The sequence below is a fragment of the Pongo pygmaeus genome, chromosome 2 (genome assembly GCF_028885625.2).
Source record: "Pongo pygmaeus isolate AG05252 chromosome 2, NHGRI_mPonPyg2-v2.0_pri, whole genome shotgun sequence".
Taxonomy (NCBI): domain Eukaryota; kingdom Metazoa; phylum Chordata; class Mammalia; order Primates; family Hominidae; genus Pongo; species Pongo pygmaeus.
Genome location: NC_085930.1, coordinates 169,213,511 through 169,231,791, shown reverse-complemented (window position 1 = coordinate 169,231,791; position 18,281 = coordinate 169,213,511). Strand labels below are relative to the sequence as shown.

At 37.6% G+C, this 18,281-nt stretch overlaps 1 protein-coding gene across 6 annotated transcripts in view; it reads left to right on the top strand.

The window, feature by feature from the left end:
- Nucleotides 1-17,020, top strand: part of IFT80 (intraflagellar transport 80) — a 144,657-nt gene extending 127,637 nt beyond the window's left edge. For all 6 annotated transcript variants that reach the window (XM_063662379.1, XM_063662381.1, XM_054482702.2 and 3 more), the window contains 2 exons: nucleotides 5,530-5,653; nucleotides 15,390-17,020. In XM_063662379.1, the coding sequence (XP_063518449.1) occupies nucleotides 5,530-5,653; nucleotides 15,390-15,500 (235 nt within the window). In that variant the 3' untranslated portion in view covers nucleotides 15,501-17,020. The remainder of the gene's footprint in view (nucleotides 1-5,529; nucleotides 5,654-15,389) is intronic.
- The last annotated feature ends 1,261 nt before the right edge of the window (nucleotides 17,021-18,281 follow it).

Below are 18,281 nucleotides of genomic sequence, written 5' to 3'. Positions count from 1 at the left end.
CCCCTTCACTTTCCAATTCTCAGTAAGGGACCTTGTCTTCAGATCATTAGATCTCAGGGAGAGGGAAAACAAGAAGGTCAAAGAAGATGTAATGAGGAAAGAGAATGAATTCTGGGTGCTGCTCCATTCTTATTTCCTGGCGTCTCCTTTTCCTGTGTTTCTTGCTTTTACCTAATTGTAAGCCAGTGGTTTGGTCAGGTGCTGGTAGAGATCTCTGAGTCTACCTGACAAGATGATAAAGATCCCAGAGCATTGTTCCTGGATTCTGACCATTATTTATATACTACACTATCTATACACTTAAGACTCCAAAATATGCATCTCTCATCTAGCCTTCTGTTCTGCCCATATTTGCTTCCAGAATCAATTCTCCAACTGCCTACTTAACATTTCCATTAGATATCTCACATTTTTTAGCTCAAATTTCTGTTTATTCCCTCATAAACCTGGTCCTCTTCCAGACTAATCTATCTTATCATTCTTTCAGCTGTACAAAGCTGGAAATCTAGAAGTTACTTTTGACATTTTCCTCACCTTCCCCTTCCCTATTATCAACCATTTCCCTCCCAAATGCCTCTAACACTCATCCACTCATCCACTTCACTACCAGTACCATTATGTAAGTTGATCCAAGTTTTTCTGCTTAATGTCATCACTGATCTCCCTATATCTACTCTGCCTCTTTCCTACCCATTCTTCACTCTACAGTCATAGTGATCTTTTCACAATGGAAATCTGATCATATCACTCTTGACCTCTGATTCACTTCAATAAAACCAACTTCAGTGAAATTCATAGTTTCCCATTGCTTTTAGCATAAATATCAAGATTGGATAAGAAAGGACTGCAAATATTCAGCAAAAGTAATTGTAGCTGCTAAGAAACTCTCAGGAAACATATATTGTTTTCATTTCTAAGTTCTACAGCTGTTCCTGAAACAATTTGGAGTATTTGTTGCAACTGCACATTCATTCATTCATTCAACAGATAATTGAGTGTAATCCCTTGGTATCCGTGAGATGGGTAAGGATTGGTTCCAGGACCCCCAGGATACTAAAATCTGGGATGCTGAAGTTCTTTATATAAAATGGCGTAGTACTTACATATAACCTATGCACAGGGCTTGAATTCGTTTGTGTACCTTAGCTGCAGGGAAGGCCCACATTGAATATGTGTATAGAACAGAGCTGTACTAGATTTTTTTGTACGAGTATAAGGTAATGGTTAAGCTATCTAACAATTTGAATTTGTTTACCTTTAATTGACTTTCTACATCCAGTTCATAAGGCCCAGTAGGGAGTGGGATATACAAGTTTAATGTTCATGAGACATCCTAGACATTGAGGGGAAAGCCAGTGAAGGAATTATCAGTCTACAGACAGTAGTTGAGGCCATGAGTATGGCTGAGGTTAATCACAAAAACTTAAGAAAAGAGAGCCGCAAGCAGATATCTGCTGAATACCAATATTTAAGGGTGTGCTTTAAGAAGAGAATTTAGCAATAGAGATCAGAAGGGACGAAAAGATGGAATTTTAAAAAATTGTTTATTATGGAAAATTTCAAACATACAAAAGTAGAGAGAATAGTCTGAATGTACCCATCATTCACTTCAACAATGATCAATTTGTGAACAATTTCTACCCTTACCCTACCATTTATTTTAAAGCAGACCCCAATCATTATATCATTTTTTCTGTAAATATTTCAGCATGTATCTCTAAATTTTTTTTAACATAGCCACAATATTGTGGTCATACCTTAAAAAGTAAACAGTAATTATATTCACTGTTCTTATTTCTCTGTTTCACTTATAAGTGTTTTGTTTTGTTTTATGGTTTGTTTGAATCAGAATCCAATAAAGATCCACACATTGTGATTGGTTGATATGTTCTTAAATTTATTTTAATCTATAGCTTCTCCTATTCTTTTTTGTGTTTTCTTGCAATTTTCCCATTGAAGAAACTGGATCTATAGAATTTACCATAGTGTGGACATTATTGGATCTTTGGACAAAGATTGCATCTTTGTGGTATACTTTAACATAGTCCTCTGTCCCCTGAATTAGTTGCAAATTGGTTGTTGAATCTAGGAACTTAATTAGATTTAGTTTTGTTTTTTTTTTTTATAAGACTTCATTATAGTAGTGTTACATGTTTTCATAATGACTGGCTGTAGTGGTTTTTCGTGGTATTTTTTGTGATGTTAGTAGCCATTGATGATCATTGCCCAAATCTATTAATTTGAGCTTACAAAATGGTGATATTCTATCATTCCAGAAGGATAGAATTTGTTAGATGCTAAATACATTAGATTGCTTTTAATATCCCTGAATCTCTATATTTGTTTAAATCCTCTAGAAGGGAACAGATTTTGTTTTGTTCATATGTGATATTCCACTTGAGAAGCATAGTCTTGCTGGTTTATGCTTCTGTCTTTCATGTTTGAATTTGAAAATTGCCTGCAACCTAATAAGGTACAGCTCTTGAAGAGTTATAGGTAAGCAGGTTATCTGTTTGCTATTCACTTTGGACATTTGGTAGTAGTCTGTTCTCAAAAACTGAAGTTAAGAGAGGTAGAAACTAGAAACTCTAAATATGCATGTTAATCCTTTATGTGCATATTAATAAAAATAATTTCGAATCTACCAGTTATACAAAGTGATTTTGCTTCATTCAAGTTATGCAAAAATCATATTTTGAAGTTATAACATCTTTTTATATAACTTCCTTCTGTTTAAAATACATGGATTTATTCCAGTCTTAGAATCTAATGTCACATTTGTTTGGTTGCCAAATAACCATTTTAAAACTAGAGACATACTGTTCCCAAAACCCTTATATAATTTGGAGTAAGTTCCCTCCTAAATGTGGAAAAGAAACATTTTTTTACCCAGTATGTGCTTTTAGAGAACATTTAAAATAGCACATATCATTTGAATGTTTACCCTTAGCCATTGCTATTCAATCGATACATATTTTATTATAATAATAATAATGACAATGATAGATAATTCTTAGGAACTAGCATCTAAATACAGGATTAGACATCATATTCTATTCTTTCTACATAATTAAATGTATTGATGTTTCATACCATAGTATCTCTTTCGGAATTTTGGAAAAGCTCCAACCCAGAATGGTTGCTTTTATGTACTCCCCATTGAGAATACTTTCAGTTTTGTACAATCAAGATGTCCTTCCCTGATCATGTACAATCATAAAGAAAGAATGGGAGATGGAGCTTCTAAGGTGACAAAAAAAGTGGCTCATCAGTCTCCACTCACACATACACCACTGGAATCAGAGCCTTAGGGATATACATGGGGGGATTATATGGGAGAGGGTTAGCAGAACTGAGGCATCTTTACTTCTGTTTCTCCTTTTTTGAGCCTCCGTGAATTGCTTTTTGCCTTCTTTATCTTCCACTTTTCCCCTCTATGTTCTAGTAACTTTACATTCTTTTCTGCCTGTTTTTTTTTTTTTTTCTGAAAGACGTAAGGTCACAGAGGAATGAGGGAATTTTGTGGGAATGTGTGATGGTAGCAAATACTGACCCTTGGATTTCACAATACAGTATATTTCAATATATATATAAGAAATCATTTTGCCCAATTTTGGCATTACCATTTGTATTGTATATAACTTACATTCATAATTTTTTCATATTAAGTGTTTAATATCTCTCAGAAGTCTATCAGTTGTCAATCAATACATACACCATGTCTAAAATACTTTTTAAAGTGACTATTTAGTTTGATCAATAGTAAGGCAAACCAAGCCAACCATGGTGGCTCACAGCTGTAATCCCAGCACTTTGGGAGGCCAAGGCAAGCAGATCACTTGAGGTCAGGAGTTCAAGACCAGCCTGGGCAATGTGAAACCCCGTCTCTACTAAAAATACAAAAATTAATTGGGTATGGTGGCGGATGCCTGTATTCCCAGCTACTTGGGAGGCTGAGGCAGAAGAATTGCTTGAACCCTGGTGGCAGAGGTTGCAGTGAGCCAAAATCATGCCACTGCACTCCAGCCTGGGCGGCAGAATGAGACTCCATCTAAAAAAAAAATAGTAAGCCAAACCAAAGCATGCTAAAAATGAACCAGATTTTCCTGTTGAAGAGTCTAGTTGCAAAAAATCTAATCAGTAGTCAGCTTTGCTAAAACAACAGATTTATAATAGTTGGCTCTGATAAATCCTGACTGGAATATTCAGAAGTCATATGTCATATTAGAAAGCAAGAGAACTTGAGAAATAGCGTGCTTTTGACTATTATGATGACTGTTATCTTATTTTGAAACAAGATGACAGTGAACAGTGTAAGAGAGCTATAGTCCACTGGATTGTTCCCGACTCAACTAATATGAGTTATGCACAAGATTGCAGTGGCTGAGGTGCTGTCCAAAACCCACATGTGAAAGTAAGCCTGGAACTGAGGATTAATCTTTTTATTTTCCTGCAAATTATCATCAGTGTATATATTTTATGTCTTTAGTTTATACCACTGTTTTCAGCAGCAATTTATTTAGTTATCATCTACCATTTAAATAAAATATTACTTTAAAAATAACTTGCATAAATATTGATTGAATTATAAAACTTAAATGACTGTCAACTTTTCCTGAGACTCAGATGGCAAAAGGCATTTTGTCAGACTTCTTAGCCTCAATTTTTTTCATAAGATTTTTAATTTGCTATAGTAATAATGTAAAGATACCAGTTTTTAATTTTATAAACTCAGTATAGACTTATGAAAATGGTCAAAATAATGGGACCACTTACATTGTGGGAAAGTTCGTTCACTTGAATTACAGGATGATTTCAAAAATATTTTTCTTTTATTTTTTTTGAGTCTTGCTCTGTCACCCAGGCCGGAATGCAGTGGCGCGATCTCAGCTCACTGCGACTTCCACCTCCCAGGTTCAAGCGATTCTCCTGCCTCAGCCTCCCGAGTAGCTGGGGTTACAGGCATGTACCACCATGCCCAGCTAATTTTTGTATTTTTAGCAGAGACAGGGTTTCACCATGTTGGCCAGGCTAGTCTTGAACTCCTGACCTCAAGTGATCCTCCCACCTTGGCCTCCCAAAGTGCTGGGATTACAGGCATGAACCACTGTGCCCAGCCTCAAAAATATTTTCAATGAATATTTACCACATATGTACTCTGTATTACTCACCAAAGAGAAATGTCTCCCTTCAATAAGTGTATTGGCTAGTGGAGAAAAAAGACTCATAACAATTGTACTGTAAGGAGTGCTGTAATAATAGTATATATATAAATGGTATGAAGCATAGATAAGATAATAGTCATTTATTTCTACAAGAGGAGCTGGTCAGGGAGAAGAGGCCATGTTTGATCTGGGCCCTGAAGTATATAAGTAGGAATTTGCAAGATGGATGAGGTAGAAAATGGTATTTCATATTGTGGAATAAACAGAGGGAAGAGCCATTTGTCTTATCCCCAACTCCAGAACTCTACTACTCATGGAGTCTGACACAAACAATGTTAATAATCTGTTTTATTTCTCATTATAGGGCACTGGAATTGGCTGTAAAATACAAAACACATGTTGATACAGTTCTTGCTTACCGTCAAAAGTTTTTGGAGACATTTGGTAAACAGGAAACTAATAAACGATACTTGCATTATGCAGAAGGTGTAAGTATTTCACAATTTTGTATAATAATACATATGCTTTATATGTCATATTCATCCTAATGAGACAAAATGTGAATGATTCAAATTTTGAATCTTTTAACCTCTAAAAGAATTACTTTTTGCCTTATGACATCTTATTTTGACTGTAATTATAGTACTAAATTTTTCTCTGGAATCTTGCAGGCATATTTTGATTAACTCAAGTCTGTCTTCATAATATTCCATTTGTGCTAAGGTTGGGTGCTATTTGATATTTTTAGATAAATAATATAGAAGAGTGGAATAAAAGCTTCTAACTCTTAAATTTTACCTGCTACCAGCTGCCTCTTCTGCTGCAGGGGAAATATACATGCACTGAGGCCACTGACCAGAAAATGCATAGTTGGTCACTTTGTAGAATTCTGGAAAGCTGGGTTGCACCTCCTAGAAGTGCCTAGCCTAGGTAGATTTCACTACCTAGAACCAAAGAAGACTCAGCCTTTGCCTCCCAGGCTCCTACCACAATCTCAGATTTTATTACTCTAATTAGAAGAAAGTCATTCTGGGATGCAGTGGTGCATGCCTGTAGTCCCAGCTACTTGGGAGGCTGAGGCAGGAGGATTGCTTGAGCCCAAGAATTCAAGGCCAGCCTGGGCAACATAGCAAGACCCCACCTCTAAATAAACAAATAAAAATAAAAAGAAGGAAGTAATTCCAGTATAGATCAGCCCACAGGGAGACCCAGAATGAGTTTGCCCCATTGCCTAGAGCGTAACTGAGTATAGCCACTTACCCAGATTCTTTTAGGCTTAGACAGCAGAAACAGAGCTCATGTCACTAGCCATATAGATCCAAGAGGCTTGACTCCTAAGAGCTGTGATTACAAGACAGGGCTGACCTTTCTTTCAGCTCTGTGAACCACTTTCTTTAGCCTTTTATTCATTCATTTATTCAAAAAATGTATGATATCTCACTCTGGCCTAGACACTATGCTGGGGTTAAAATCAGATACAGCCTCTTATGTCTCTGTGGAGCTTATAGATTATGTGGGAACACGCCTTCTTGGTATAGAATAAAATGGAATGTTCTGATTGATCATAGGGGCAGACTGGGTTAGAGGAGCCTTAGGAAGAGGAGAGAAGATAGAGAGAAGGCACCCACAATTTCTATTAAAGCCAACATTATCTACTTATTGTATTTAGAATACGTAGTGTCTTGATCTACATTTTTGCACTTCAGAACAATTTTCATGTTAGTGAGGCCTTTGAGACCATTCTTAGAGTTTAGCAGTGCAACTGCAACATCTGGATCCAGGATAGCTACAAGTTGTGGGTTTCATGGTAGAAAGGAGACATGTTTTATAGAAGCTCCACAAACCTTTTTTTGATTTCATTTGGAATCTGCTTAGTACTGAAGTGAATCCTGGGAGTTTGGGCATACTCTACTATTAGGACAAACACAGCATCCCTGGGATCTCTGGGGCTACACTCTGATTCATAATATATGACAGCAGCCACCACCAAAACAGTGCTAAGCAGCCCAAAGAACTGTGACACAAAGGTCAGGTAATCTGATCTGTGTGTCACCGTTTTGAATATACGACCATATGTTAAAACTGAGCGCCCACCTTGTTTATTGTATAATTTTAAAGCAGATTAAGCTACTCTGCTTTTTCCTCCTCATCATCAATATTTTTTCAATATTCACATTTGATACTTTTGAGAACATAGGAAATATAGTTCTGATCAGGTGTGGTGGCTCAAGCCTATAATCCCAACACTTTGGGAGGCTAAGGCAGGAGGATCACTTGAGCCCAGGAGTTTGAGACCAGCTTAGGCAACATAGTGAGATCCTACCTGTACAAAAAATTAAAAAATTAGCTGGACATGGTGGCTCATGCTTGTAGTCCCAGCTACTTGGGAGAGGTAGGAGGATCACCTGAGCCTGGGAGGTCAAGGCTGAAGTGAGTTGAGATCATGTCACTGCACTCCAGCCTAGGTGACAGAGTGAGATCCTGTCAGAATGAAAGAGAAGAGAAAAAGAGAAAGAGAGAAGGAAGGAAGGAAGGGAGGGAGGGAGGGAGGGGGGGAGGAGAAAGAAAAGAAAGTCCTTACTATAAAGAAAATTATATTTTAGATAGCAAAAACTTAACATCCTTATCATCTTTTTCATTATACATATATTCAACTGTTACCAAAATATAATACTTTAATCATAAGAATACCAGAACAACATGGCTTTCTTAGGTATTTTAGGGTTTTTTTTTCATCCAGAAACTATATAGGTTACTTTGACTCCCTATGGTACTATGTTCTCGTTTCCTACTTTTCTTCATAAATGTCATTTGGAGTTAACTAAAAATCATAAAGCAGTATTTTATGATGAAAATTATTTTTTTCTTAAAAATTTCCCACCAATGAAATGAAATGTAACCCTGGGAAAATAGCTCTTGGGGATATCTGCATTACTTGCTGACCTTTTGGTTTCATTTAAGTCTATAATCTAATCATAATATATCATCCATATTTATCTTTGCCAGACTTATGATTATATAAATGCTTTATTTCAGAACTAAGAGTTAAATAGAAATGGGTCTTTTAAAAATAACATTGATAAATTTCTTCTAGATATCTGGTGATTTCGGTGGGCTCACAATGCATACCATCTGGAAATTTATAAATGAATGGAATCTACCATAAGGGAAGAAGTGAGAAGTTTGATAGACACTTAGTTTATGAGCCCTGAAATGTTATTTAGCCATTTCTAATTTAAAATATGGCAATCTGGGATTCTTACAAGGAGTACTGTTTTCCAAGAACCCTGATATTTAGAGTCATTGTACTTGGTCTACAATAGTGTTCTGTAAATATTTATAAAACAAATTGTAAATCTAGCAAATAAAATCCACTCAAAGAATACATTTATTATATTAAATATATACTCTGCACAGGAAGAATAGTAGATCTAGGAAATACTTCAAACATTTGCTAGGAAAAAGAAAAAGAGTGAAAGAAATCAAACTCACGAGCAGGATTTCAGAAAGTTTAAAATTTTGAAGATCTGAGTCAACACTCTACCTAGGACAAACCACTTTAGGCTTAGCTACTACCGAAAAGCTGCTTTACAGGTTTTAAGTTTGGAGGAATTGTTAATAATGAGGAGTTGTTAGCTGATTACTGATTGCTGGGTAATTATTTACCTTTTATTCATTCAGTATTTATTGAGTGCCTCCTGTAGACAATGTTTTCTCCTTAGTGCTTGGGATATAATAGTAAACGTGACAGACACTGGCCCTGGCTTTATGAAGTTTATATTCAAATGGAGGTGACAGTTATCTAGGTAATTGTTCATTTCAATTGTGATAATTGCCTTGAAGGAGATATACGTGGTGCTATAAGACTTTATGAAGGGGGGTCCTGACCTATGGTGAGGCAATCAGCAGAGACTGTTCTAGCAAAGAATATGATATTTGAACTCAGCTTTAGAGGATGAATAGTAGAAGCTCACTGCAGGGTAGAGGTTGGGTGGGAGATGAGAATAACATGTTCCAGGAGAGGGAAGGCTTTGAAGTAGGAAAGAGTGAAAGCAATGGAGGGATTGACTTTAGGGTTTCATAGGGCAAATTAAATAAGAGAAGCCATTGGAGGGCAATAACATGATCACTTTTTCCTTTTAAAATCCTGATTCTGCAAGGCGCGGTGGCTCACGCCCGTAATCCCAGCACTTTGGGAGGCCGAGATGGGAGGATCACTTGAGTCTAAGAGTTTGGAGACCAGCCTGGGCAACATGGTTAAACTCTGTCTCTACCAAAAAAAAAAAAAAAAAAAAAAAAAAAATGGTGACATGCACCTGTAATTCCAGCTACTCTGGAAGCTTAGGTGGGAGAATCACTTGAGCCCCGGAGGCAGAGGTTGCAGTTAGCTGAGGTCGCACCACTGCACTCCAACCTGGGCCACAGAGTGAGACTCCACCTCAAAAAATAAAATAAAATCCTGATCGCTGGCCAGGCACAGTGTCTCATTCCTGTAATCCCAACACTTTGGGAGGCTGAGGTGGGAGGATTGCTTGAGTTTAAGAGTTCAGCAACCAGCCTGGGCAACATGGCGAAATCTTGTCTCTACCAAAAAAAAAAAAAAAAATTAACTGGGCATGGTGGCATGCACCTGTAGTTCCAGCTACTCTGGAAGCTTAGGTGGGAGAATCACTTGAGCCTAGGAGACAGAGGTTGCAGTGAGCCGAGGTCACGCCACTGCACTCCAACCTGGGCAACAGAGCAAGACTCCATCTCCCAAAAAATAAAATAAAATCCTGATTCCTGGCTATGTGCAGTGGCTCAAGCCTGTAATCCCAACACTTTCGGAGGCTGAGGTGGGAGGATCACTTGAGCCCAGGAGTTCAAGACCAGCCTGGGCAATATAGTGAGATGTTGTCTCTATTAAAAATAAATAGGCTGGACGCAGTGGCTCACGCCTGTAATCCCAGCACTTTGGGAGGCCGAGGCGGGCAGATCACCAGTTCAGGAGATCGAGACCATCCTAACACAGTGAAACTCCGTCTCTAGTAAAAATACAAAAAATTAGCAGGCATGGTGGGATGCACCTGTAGTCCCAGCTACTCGGGAGGCTGAGGCAGGAGAATTGCTTGAACCTGGGATTTGGAGGTTGCAGTGAGCTGAGATCACGCCACTGCACTCCAGCATGGGCAACAGAGTGAGACTCCGTCCCCACAAAAAATAAAATAAAAATGAAGAAATACATAATCAATAAAATAAAATCCTGATTCCTAAAAATAAAAGGAAACAACAGTTTTTACAAAATTATCTTAAGATTTTGCCAGTCAGTTGAAGGAGATGCTAATAAGAGCAAACGTACGAGTTATTGAATGAATGAGGAAGAATCCCGAGTGACTGCTCTGGACCCTGGGTGGTTGGAATACTGGTTGGGAAAAGTCATTGAAAGGTCTTAATACCAGGATAAGAGAATAGACTTCGTAATGAAGGCAATGAGAAGACTTGGAGATTTGTAATCAAGAGAATGACTTGAAAGATAATGTCAGACGTGAAAGATAGCTTAGAGGTGAGCGTGGTGACTAGGAGACTAGTTAGGAAGTTACTATAATAATCCCATTAGGAAATGGAAAGGGTACGATTAATGTAAGAAAAATTTTAGAAGTAAAATTAAGAGAACAGTTGTGGCTGGAGGTGAGAGGAGAGGTGGTGAGGTAAGGCAGGGCATTTGAGAATGACTTCAACATTTCTAGTGTGGGCAGCTGATAGATGGGAGTGCCATTAATCGAAAGAATACATAAGAATATACACATTTTGGACCTTTGAGTTTGAATACATGAAAATATACCATTTTGTATGTGTTTAGAGTGTCTATCAGGTGTCCAGAAGGAGGTATCTAGAGGGCAATTAGAAATATAAATATGAACACAAAAGGACATTGACAAGGGAGAAATAAGGGCTAGAAAACTAAATTTATTGCCTTGACCATCTAGGTATAGTTGAAGCTATATGAATTGATATTTCTTAGGGAAAGTGTGAGAAAGCTATGGTTGGACCCTGGTGAATATTAACAGTTAAGAGGTTGTTGAAGGAAACCAAAATATGACACCCCAAAATATGTCTCTTTGACACTTATATTTTTGAGCTAAAGACAAGCTGCAGCAAATGGAAGAGCTCTATTCTCCCCCTTTTCCTCCTAAAGACAAAATATAAATTCTCCTTTACTGGAGACAACTCTTGTCAGCTCAGGGACGACTCCAGAGCAATCTACCAAAAAACCTCACTCCATGGCTGGGCGTGGTAGCTCACCCCTGTAGTCTCAGCACTTTGGGAGACCAAGGCAGGAGGATCATGTAAGCCAAGCCCAGGAGTTCAGGACCAGCCTGGTAACAAAATGAGACCTTGTCTCTACAAAAAATTTAAAAAATTAGCCAGGTGTGGTAGCATACACCTGTGGTCCCAGCAGGAGGTTGAGGCTGCAGTGAGCCATGTTTGGGCCACCGCACACCAGCCTGGGTGACAGAGCAAGACCCTGTCTCAAAAATAGAACAAACCTCACCTGATTAGTTTCTTCCCATATATTTTTTTCCCATGGTTTCCAATCTCTGGAAGCCTAAAACTGCTTTCACTTCTCTAAAAACAGTCTTGTCACATCTTTAAAATTTATTGTTCTTTGTTGAAAATGCTATGTAAGCCAGAGTTCCAAGACACTGTTTTGAGCTACCTCTCATTGAGATTTCTCCTGCTGTGATATATGCTGCACATATTATTGAACCTGCTTGTTTTTCTCTTTTAATCTGTCTCGCCCATCAATAAACTTAACAAGCATTGAGGAGAAATTATATTTCTTCTCCAACATTGTCTAGGGAGCAGAATATAGGGGGAAAAAAGAGAGAGAAAGAAAGAAGCAGCATTTAGAAAGGAGAGCAGGAGCCAGAAGAGAGTGGGATTATACAGTCTGAGAGGTTTTTCAAAGAGCAGTGGTCAGCAAGGTCCAGAGAAGGCTCTTATTCCAGGGCCATCCATGTACTTCTGCATGTCACCATGCCCTTCTCCACATATACACATGGGTTCTCACTCATCTCCTTCAGGTCCCCCCCCTTTTTTTTTTTTTGAGACAGGGTCTCACTTTGTTGCCCAGGCTGGAGTGCAGTGGCACAATGACAGCTCACTGTGGCCTCAAAATACCAGACTCAAGCGATCCTCTCACCTGAGCCCTCTAAGTAGATGGGACTAGAGATGAATGCCACCAAGCCCAGCTAAATTTTTTATTTTTTTGTATAGACAGGGTCTCACTATGTTGCCCAGGCTGGTCTCGAACTCCTGGGTTCAAGCAATCCTCTTGCCTTGGCCTCCCATGAAGTAAACTGATGACATTGCAACCTCCTATTCCATTCCTGGTGCTCACTATCTCCCTTCTCTATTTTCAAAATCTTTACCGCTTCTGGCATACTAGATACATTTTTTGTTTTATTTATTATCTGCCTTTTCCATTTTCATCTGTCTTTGTTTATTATCTCTCTATGAAGACAGTGATTTCTATCTTTTTGTTCACTGGTGAATCCTTGTACCTCAGACAATCCTTGATATGTACTAAGTACTAAATATTTGTTGAATGAAAAATTGAATCATACAGAGAAGGTATATAAGATAAGGACTGAAAACAGCCGATGGTGGTTTTAGTGCAAAGTTCCTAAAGTGTCACAGGATCAGAATTATAGTGGACTGGGAAGAGAATGAGAGTCAGGAATGAGAAGAGGGATGGTAGCTTGTAGGGAGAAGACACAATAGAGAGCCAAGGATGATGAGAGCGAGCCAGTGAAAAGAAGGACATTTAATGTGTGAGGAATAATTGAAGTCAGATGTCCTAGAGGAGTCAAAGAAAATGGAATCAGAGACATATGTTAAGAGGTTGGCCTGAGACGGAAGAGAAAGATAATGATGGGTGTAGATACAGGTAAGTTCATGAATGCAAGGAAGGAAAATAAAGTGAATTCATACCTGATGGCCACTATATTCTCTGTAAAGTAGGAAGCTGATCTTCAGCTGAGAGGAAGAGAAATGTATTAGAGGATGGAGAGCCTTTTGGTATGATTTTGAAATTGCTTCTAGGTGACTAAGAATTGGCTAGCGAGTAGAATGAGGAGTGCCAGATAATATTGGCAGTCCCTATACTAGCAAAAGATGGATTTTAGTGTAGAAATCACTTGACAACTATCAGAGAACATTCTTATCTAAAACCTACTATTAAAAATATTCTAATCCACGAATTAAATTATCTGTAGAACACTTTTTAAAACTAGGTCAATGCCAAAGTGAAAGTGAAACATTTATTTTCAGTAGGACAGCTATTCACTGACACCCTGATTTGTATTATAACAAATAACTAATACAGATATCATCAATTTACTTGCAGCAGAGCAACAGTTGTTCAGTATACTATCAATGTATGGTTTTATTGTGATTGATTTGAGAAATGTATGTAAGTCAATTTAAGGCTGGAAGAAACCCAAAGCATTCATCAAGTTTCGTCTTCTCTATAAGTGTTTTGTTAGACATAGAAATGAGTGCTTTGCCATTTAAAAAATATCAGATTTTGCCCTGATTGAAAAAATGAGTCTTTCAAATAATCTAACATCTGCTTGGCTTTTCAATGAGCTGTCACTTGCATCTTAGCAGAGACATTTGTCTTCTATGAGTAAGAGGAATTCTTTTATTAATTCATCTATTTTATGTATTATACATAAGTATATGGCATTGTTACTTTAAATAAAGGTGAGCCAAAATATTTACAAATTGCTTCACAGCAATTCAGATATGGGATATTGGAATTAAAAAAATACTTAATTTCTTTAACCTCCAGCATAAGATTAAACAGGCATGAAGTCCTATTAAAGTTAAATTAACCCCTCACTTACTTAAGCTAAATCTGTTCAAGCAGACTGAGATTACTTCATTCTGCTTTAATACTACTTATTCCATTCAGCTCCCCTAAGCAGAGGTAAAAACCTGTTCACTTTTGGCTCAGACTCAGGGGTTTGGATTTATTTCCTGTAAATCAGAGTTAGTTTAATCTATTACCCAATTTTTTCCATGTCTTGCCTCAGAAAGGATAAACATTCCTAAATTAGTGATCTCCAAACTTTGTTAAGCGGTAGAATGTGCTTTCCTAAAGAAGTTGCTCATAGAACTCAGGGGCAGAGTCTATTCCTAACAAGTCTAATGAACTTAGGAGAGGAATAGGGCTGGGCTAGGGGAGGGGAGACTGCATAACGGATAGAAGGGAAGCAAACAAATAAAAATGTTTGCACTTTGCAGTTATTGTTTTCATGTGTTTCCCAGTCTTGCTTTCCCTTCGCTTTCTCTAACATCTTTTCCTCATTGTCTTAATGACCACCATGTCTTACTTTAAGAGTTGGTGCAAAGGAGCCACTTTCACAGAATATGCTTAGGGGAAGCTAATGAATCCCTGTCTTTCCTCATAACTAGGCTTCCAGTGGGAACTTCAGTATATAAGATGTGAAGCCTATTTGAAAAATGGCTTGGTAACCAGAGTCCAGTCCATTTTTTCCTCGTTTGGAAGACAGCGGTCCATCTCATCCCCTACCTTGTCCCTGAGCACGTGTGCACAATCCTAAGCCTCCATGGGACTGTTTAGATGCACCTTTATAAATAGCTGTGACTAGATTTTGATCTTTTAAATCACAATGAGAGTCTTTGCTTTTTATTATATAATTCTTATTTTTTTGTCTTATTCTTAAAACTACTTTGTGGCTTTTGAGCATTATTTGTTTTTGTTTTTTTGAGACAGGGCCCTTGCCCTGTCACCCAGGCTGGAGTGCAATGGTGCAATCACGGCTCACTGCAGCCTTGAACTTGAGGGCTTAGTTGATTCTCCCACCTCAGCCTCCCTAATAGCTAGGACTACAGGTGTGTGCCACCACACCCAGCTACTTTTTTTATTTTTTGTATTTATTTTCCCATCTCGGAACTTTGCCGTGTTGCCCAGGCTGTTGTCAAACTCCTAGACTCAAGGAATCCACCCACCTCAGCCTTCCATAGTATTGGGATTACAGGAGTAAGCCACTATGCCTGGCCAAGCATTATTTCTTCTTCTTAACTTTGATGCTCTCTTTTTCTCTAATCTTTTGGAAGTCACACAGTCTATCTGTTTACTCTTAGTTACTTTGGAGTAAACAAAAATGTCTTATACTATCTAAGTGTATTTCTTCTTTTTTTTTTCTATTGCAGCTCCAAATAGATTGGGAGAAAATCAAAGCCAAAATTGAGATGGAAATTACAAAAGAAAGAGAGCAATCATCAAGCAGCCAATCCAGCAAGAGTATGGGTTTAAAGCCCTAAATGCCATGCTTATCTTTAAGAAGTTTTATCTTTTGAAACACATTCTGATTAACCAAGGGTGAGCATGTTTTGGTTGCTAAAGAAAAAAGCATAATCTTTAAACAAGTATAAGTACTTGCTGTGTATTTAATGTAAAAGTACATTCAGAAAGATGAAACAAAGTAATTGATGTATTTCTATCTTTTATATTTTTAGTCCAATAATTAGCAAAATGTTACTATGTACTTAAGAGATACCTGTGTAGTGTTGATTATATTTCAGTTTTTTGCCCATTACTTCATCCCTAAGTCTTCAGCAAGAACAAATATTAATGTTGATAATAAAACATTGGACTCTTTGAAATGTGTGTTACCATTAATTTCTGTTTGACCTCTAAATTGTAAAATGCCTCCAAAAGTTTATTTATTTATAGAACAAAAATACATGAAGATGGATTTGTACAAATGTATAAAATGCAGCTATTTATACACCAAGTTCATAGCAGCATTACTGGAATAGCAAAAGATGGAAACAACTCAAGTGTCTATCATGAATGGATAAACAAATGTGCTATAATACATACAATGGAATATTATTTAGCCTTAAAAAGGAATGAAATTCTGATACATACTACCTCAGGATAAACCTTGAAAACACTATGCTAAGTGAAATAAGCCAGACACAAAAGGCCAAATATGATGCCATTTTTATGAGGTACCAGCATAGGCAAGTTCACAGAAACAGAAAGGAGAATAGTGGTTGCCAGGGACTGCAGGGAGGAGGAAATGGCGGGTGGGGTTATTGTTTAACGAGTACATAGTTTCTGTTTGGGATGAACAAATTCTGGAAATGGATAGCGATGATGGTTGCTCAACATTGTGAATGTTAATGCCACTAAATTTTACCCATAAAAATGGTTAAAATGGTAAATTTTGTTATGTATATTTTATCATAATTTAAAAAATATATCTAGAATGGGCAAGAAGGATTCTCCTCATTCCTCTCTTGACTTGAGAATGATCAGTCAATAGGCCCTGAAGTCTGAATTTGTGAAAATTTCCTTGGGTGATAAACTTGTTTGATTACTCTTAATTTAGTGTATCCCAAAGTTATTACCACATAATCTTTTAAACAATAAAACAAATACCCCTTAGAAAGTCTTCTGCAAACCCATTTCTGAAAATGGTACATTATAGGGTGGGTATAGATGCATAGATAGGGGATTATGTGTGTTATATATATATACACACACACACAAAGGGATAGATTACCTCTCTTAACCCCCATTTTAATTACTATGTCTAGGTTTTTTAAATAAAAATCTTTTCTTTTTAACATGTTTCTTTTCTTTTCCGGAATATTGGAATATTCTGTTCTTGATCCAGATGAAATCTGATTGAGCAGTGTACTTACAAGTTGTACTGTGTATATGTTTCCTATATTGTTATATTTCAATGAGAAGCTTAAAATGTTTAAAAATAAATGGTTAAAAGGGTTTTATGTTATGTATATTTTACCACAATAAATGCAAAAAATAAAAAGTCTGTGTTCTAAACAATTCTATCATATCCTAGAATTCAATCCAATTCTAACACTAACTACCTAGAATTAGAAACAGATCCCACAAGTTAAAGGGCAAGGTTCCCAAAAAGACTGCCTTTATTTATTTATTTATTTATTTGTTTATTTATTTTTTGAGACAGAGTCTGGCTCTGTCACCCAGGCTGGAGTGCAGTGGCCCGATCGCAGCTCACTGCAACCTCCGTCTCCCGGGTTCAAGCAATTCTAGTGCCTCAGCCTCTTAACTAGCTGGGATTACAAGTGCCCACCACCACGCCTGGCTAATTTTTGTATTTTTAGTAGAGACAGGGTTTTACCATGTTGGCCAGGCTGGTCTCAAACTCCTGAATTCCTGACCTCTAGTGATCTGTGCTCCTCGGTCTCCCGAGGTGCTGGGATTACAGGCATGAACCACCGCACCTGCCCCAAGACTGCCCTTATTTTAGACTCCAGCCACAGTCAGAGTCCCCAGGCTACTATCACTTGTGTCTGACTTGGCTGCACATTTGGAGGCTCCCTCAACCCCACTTTAAGTTTGACAATTTGCTAGAAAGATTCACAGAACTCACAGAAACACGTTACTTATAATTACAGTTTTTTTTTTTTTTTTTACATTTTACTTTACTTATCTTTCTTTTTTTTTTTTTTTCTTTTTTTTTTCTTTTATTATTATTATTATTATTATTATTATTATACTTTAGGTTTTATGGTACATGTGCGCAATGTACAGGTAAGTTACATATGTATACATGTGCCATGCTGGTGCGCTGCACCCACCAACCCGTCATCTAGCATTAGGTATAATTACAGTTTTATTAAAACGATAGAACTCAGGAACAGCCACATGGAAGACATGCACGGTCTGGGAAAAAGTTGGGGGAGGGAACGTGAAGGGAACACAGAACGTCCATGTCCTCTCCTCGTGGAATCGAGGCATGTCATCTTCCTAGCACATCAATGTGTTCACCCACTAGGAAGCTCCCCCGAGCCTTACTTTTCTGAAGTTTTGTTTGTTTCTTTTTAAATTAGGGTTTCATTACATGGGCATAATTGATTAAAACATTGGCCATGCAATTAAACTCAGTCTCCAGCCCCTTCCTCCGCCCAGAGGTCTAGTGGCTTAAACTCTAATTACGTGGTCAGTTTTTCTGGCAACCAGCCCCATTCTGAAGCTCTCTAGACTCTCCCCAAGTAGTCACCTTTTTAGCATAATGAAGATATTCTTACCACTCAGGAAATTCC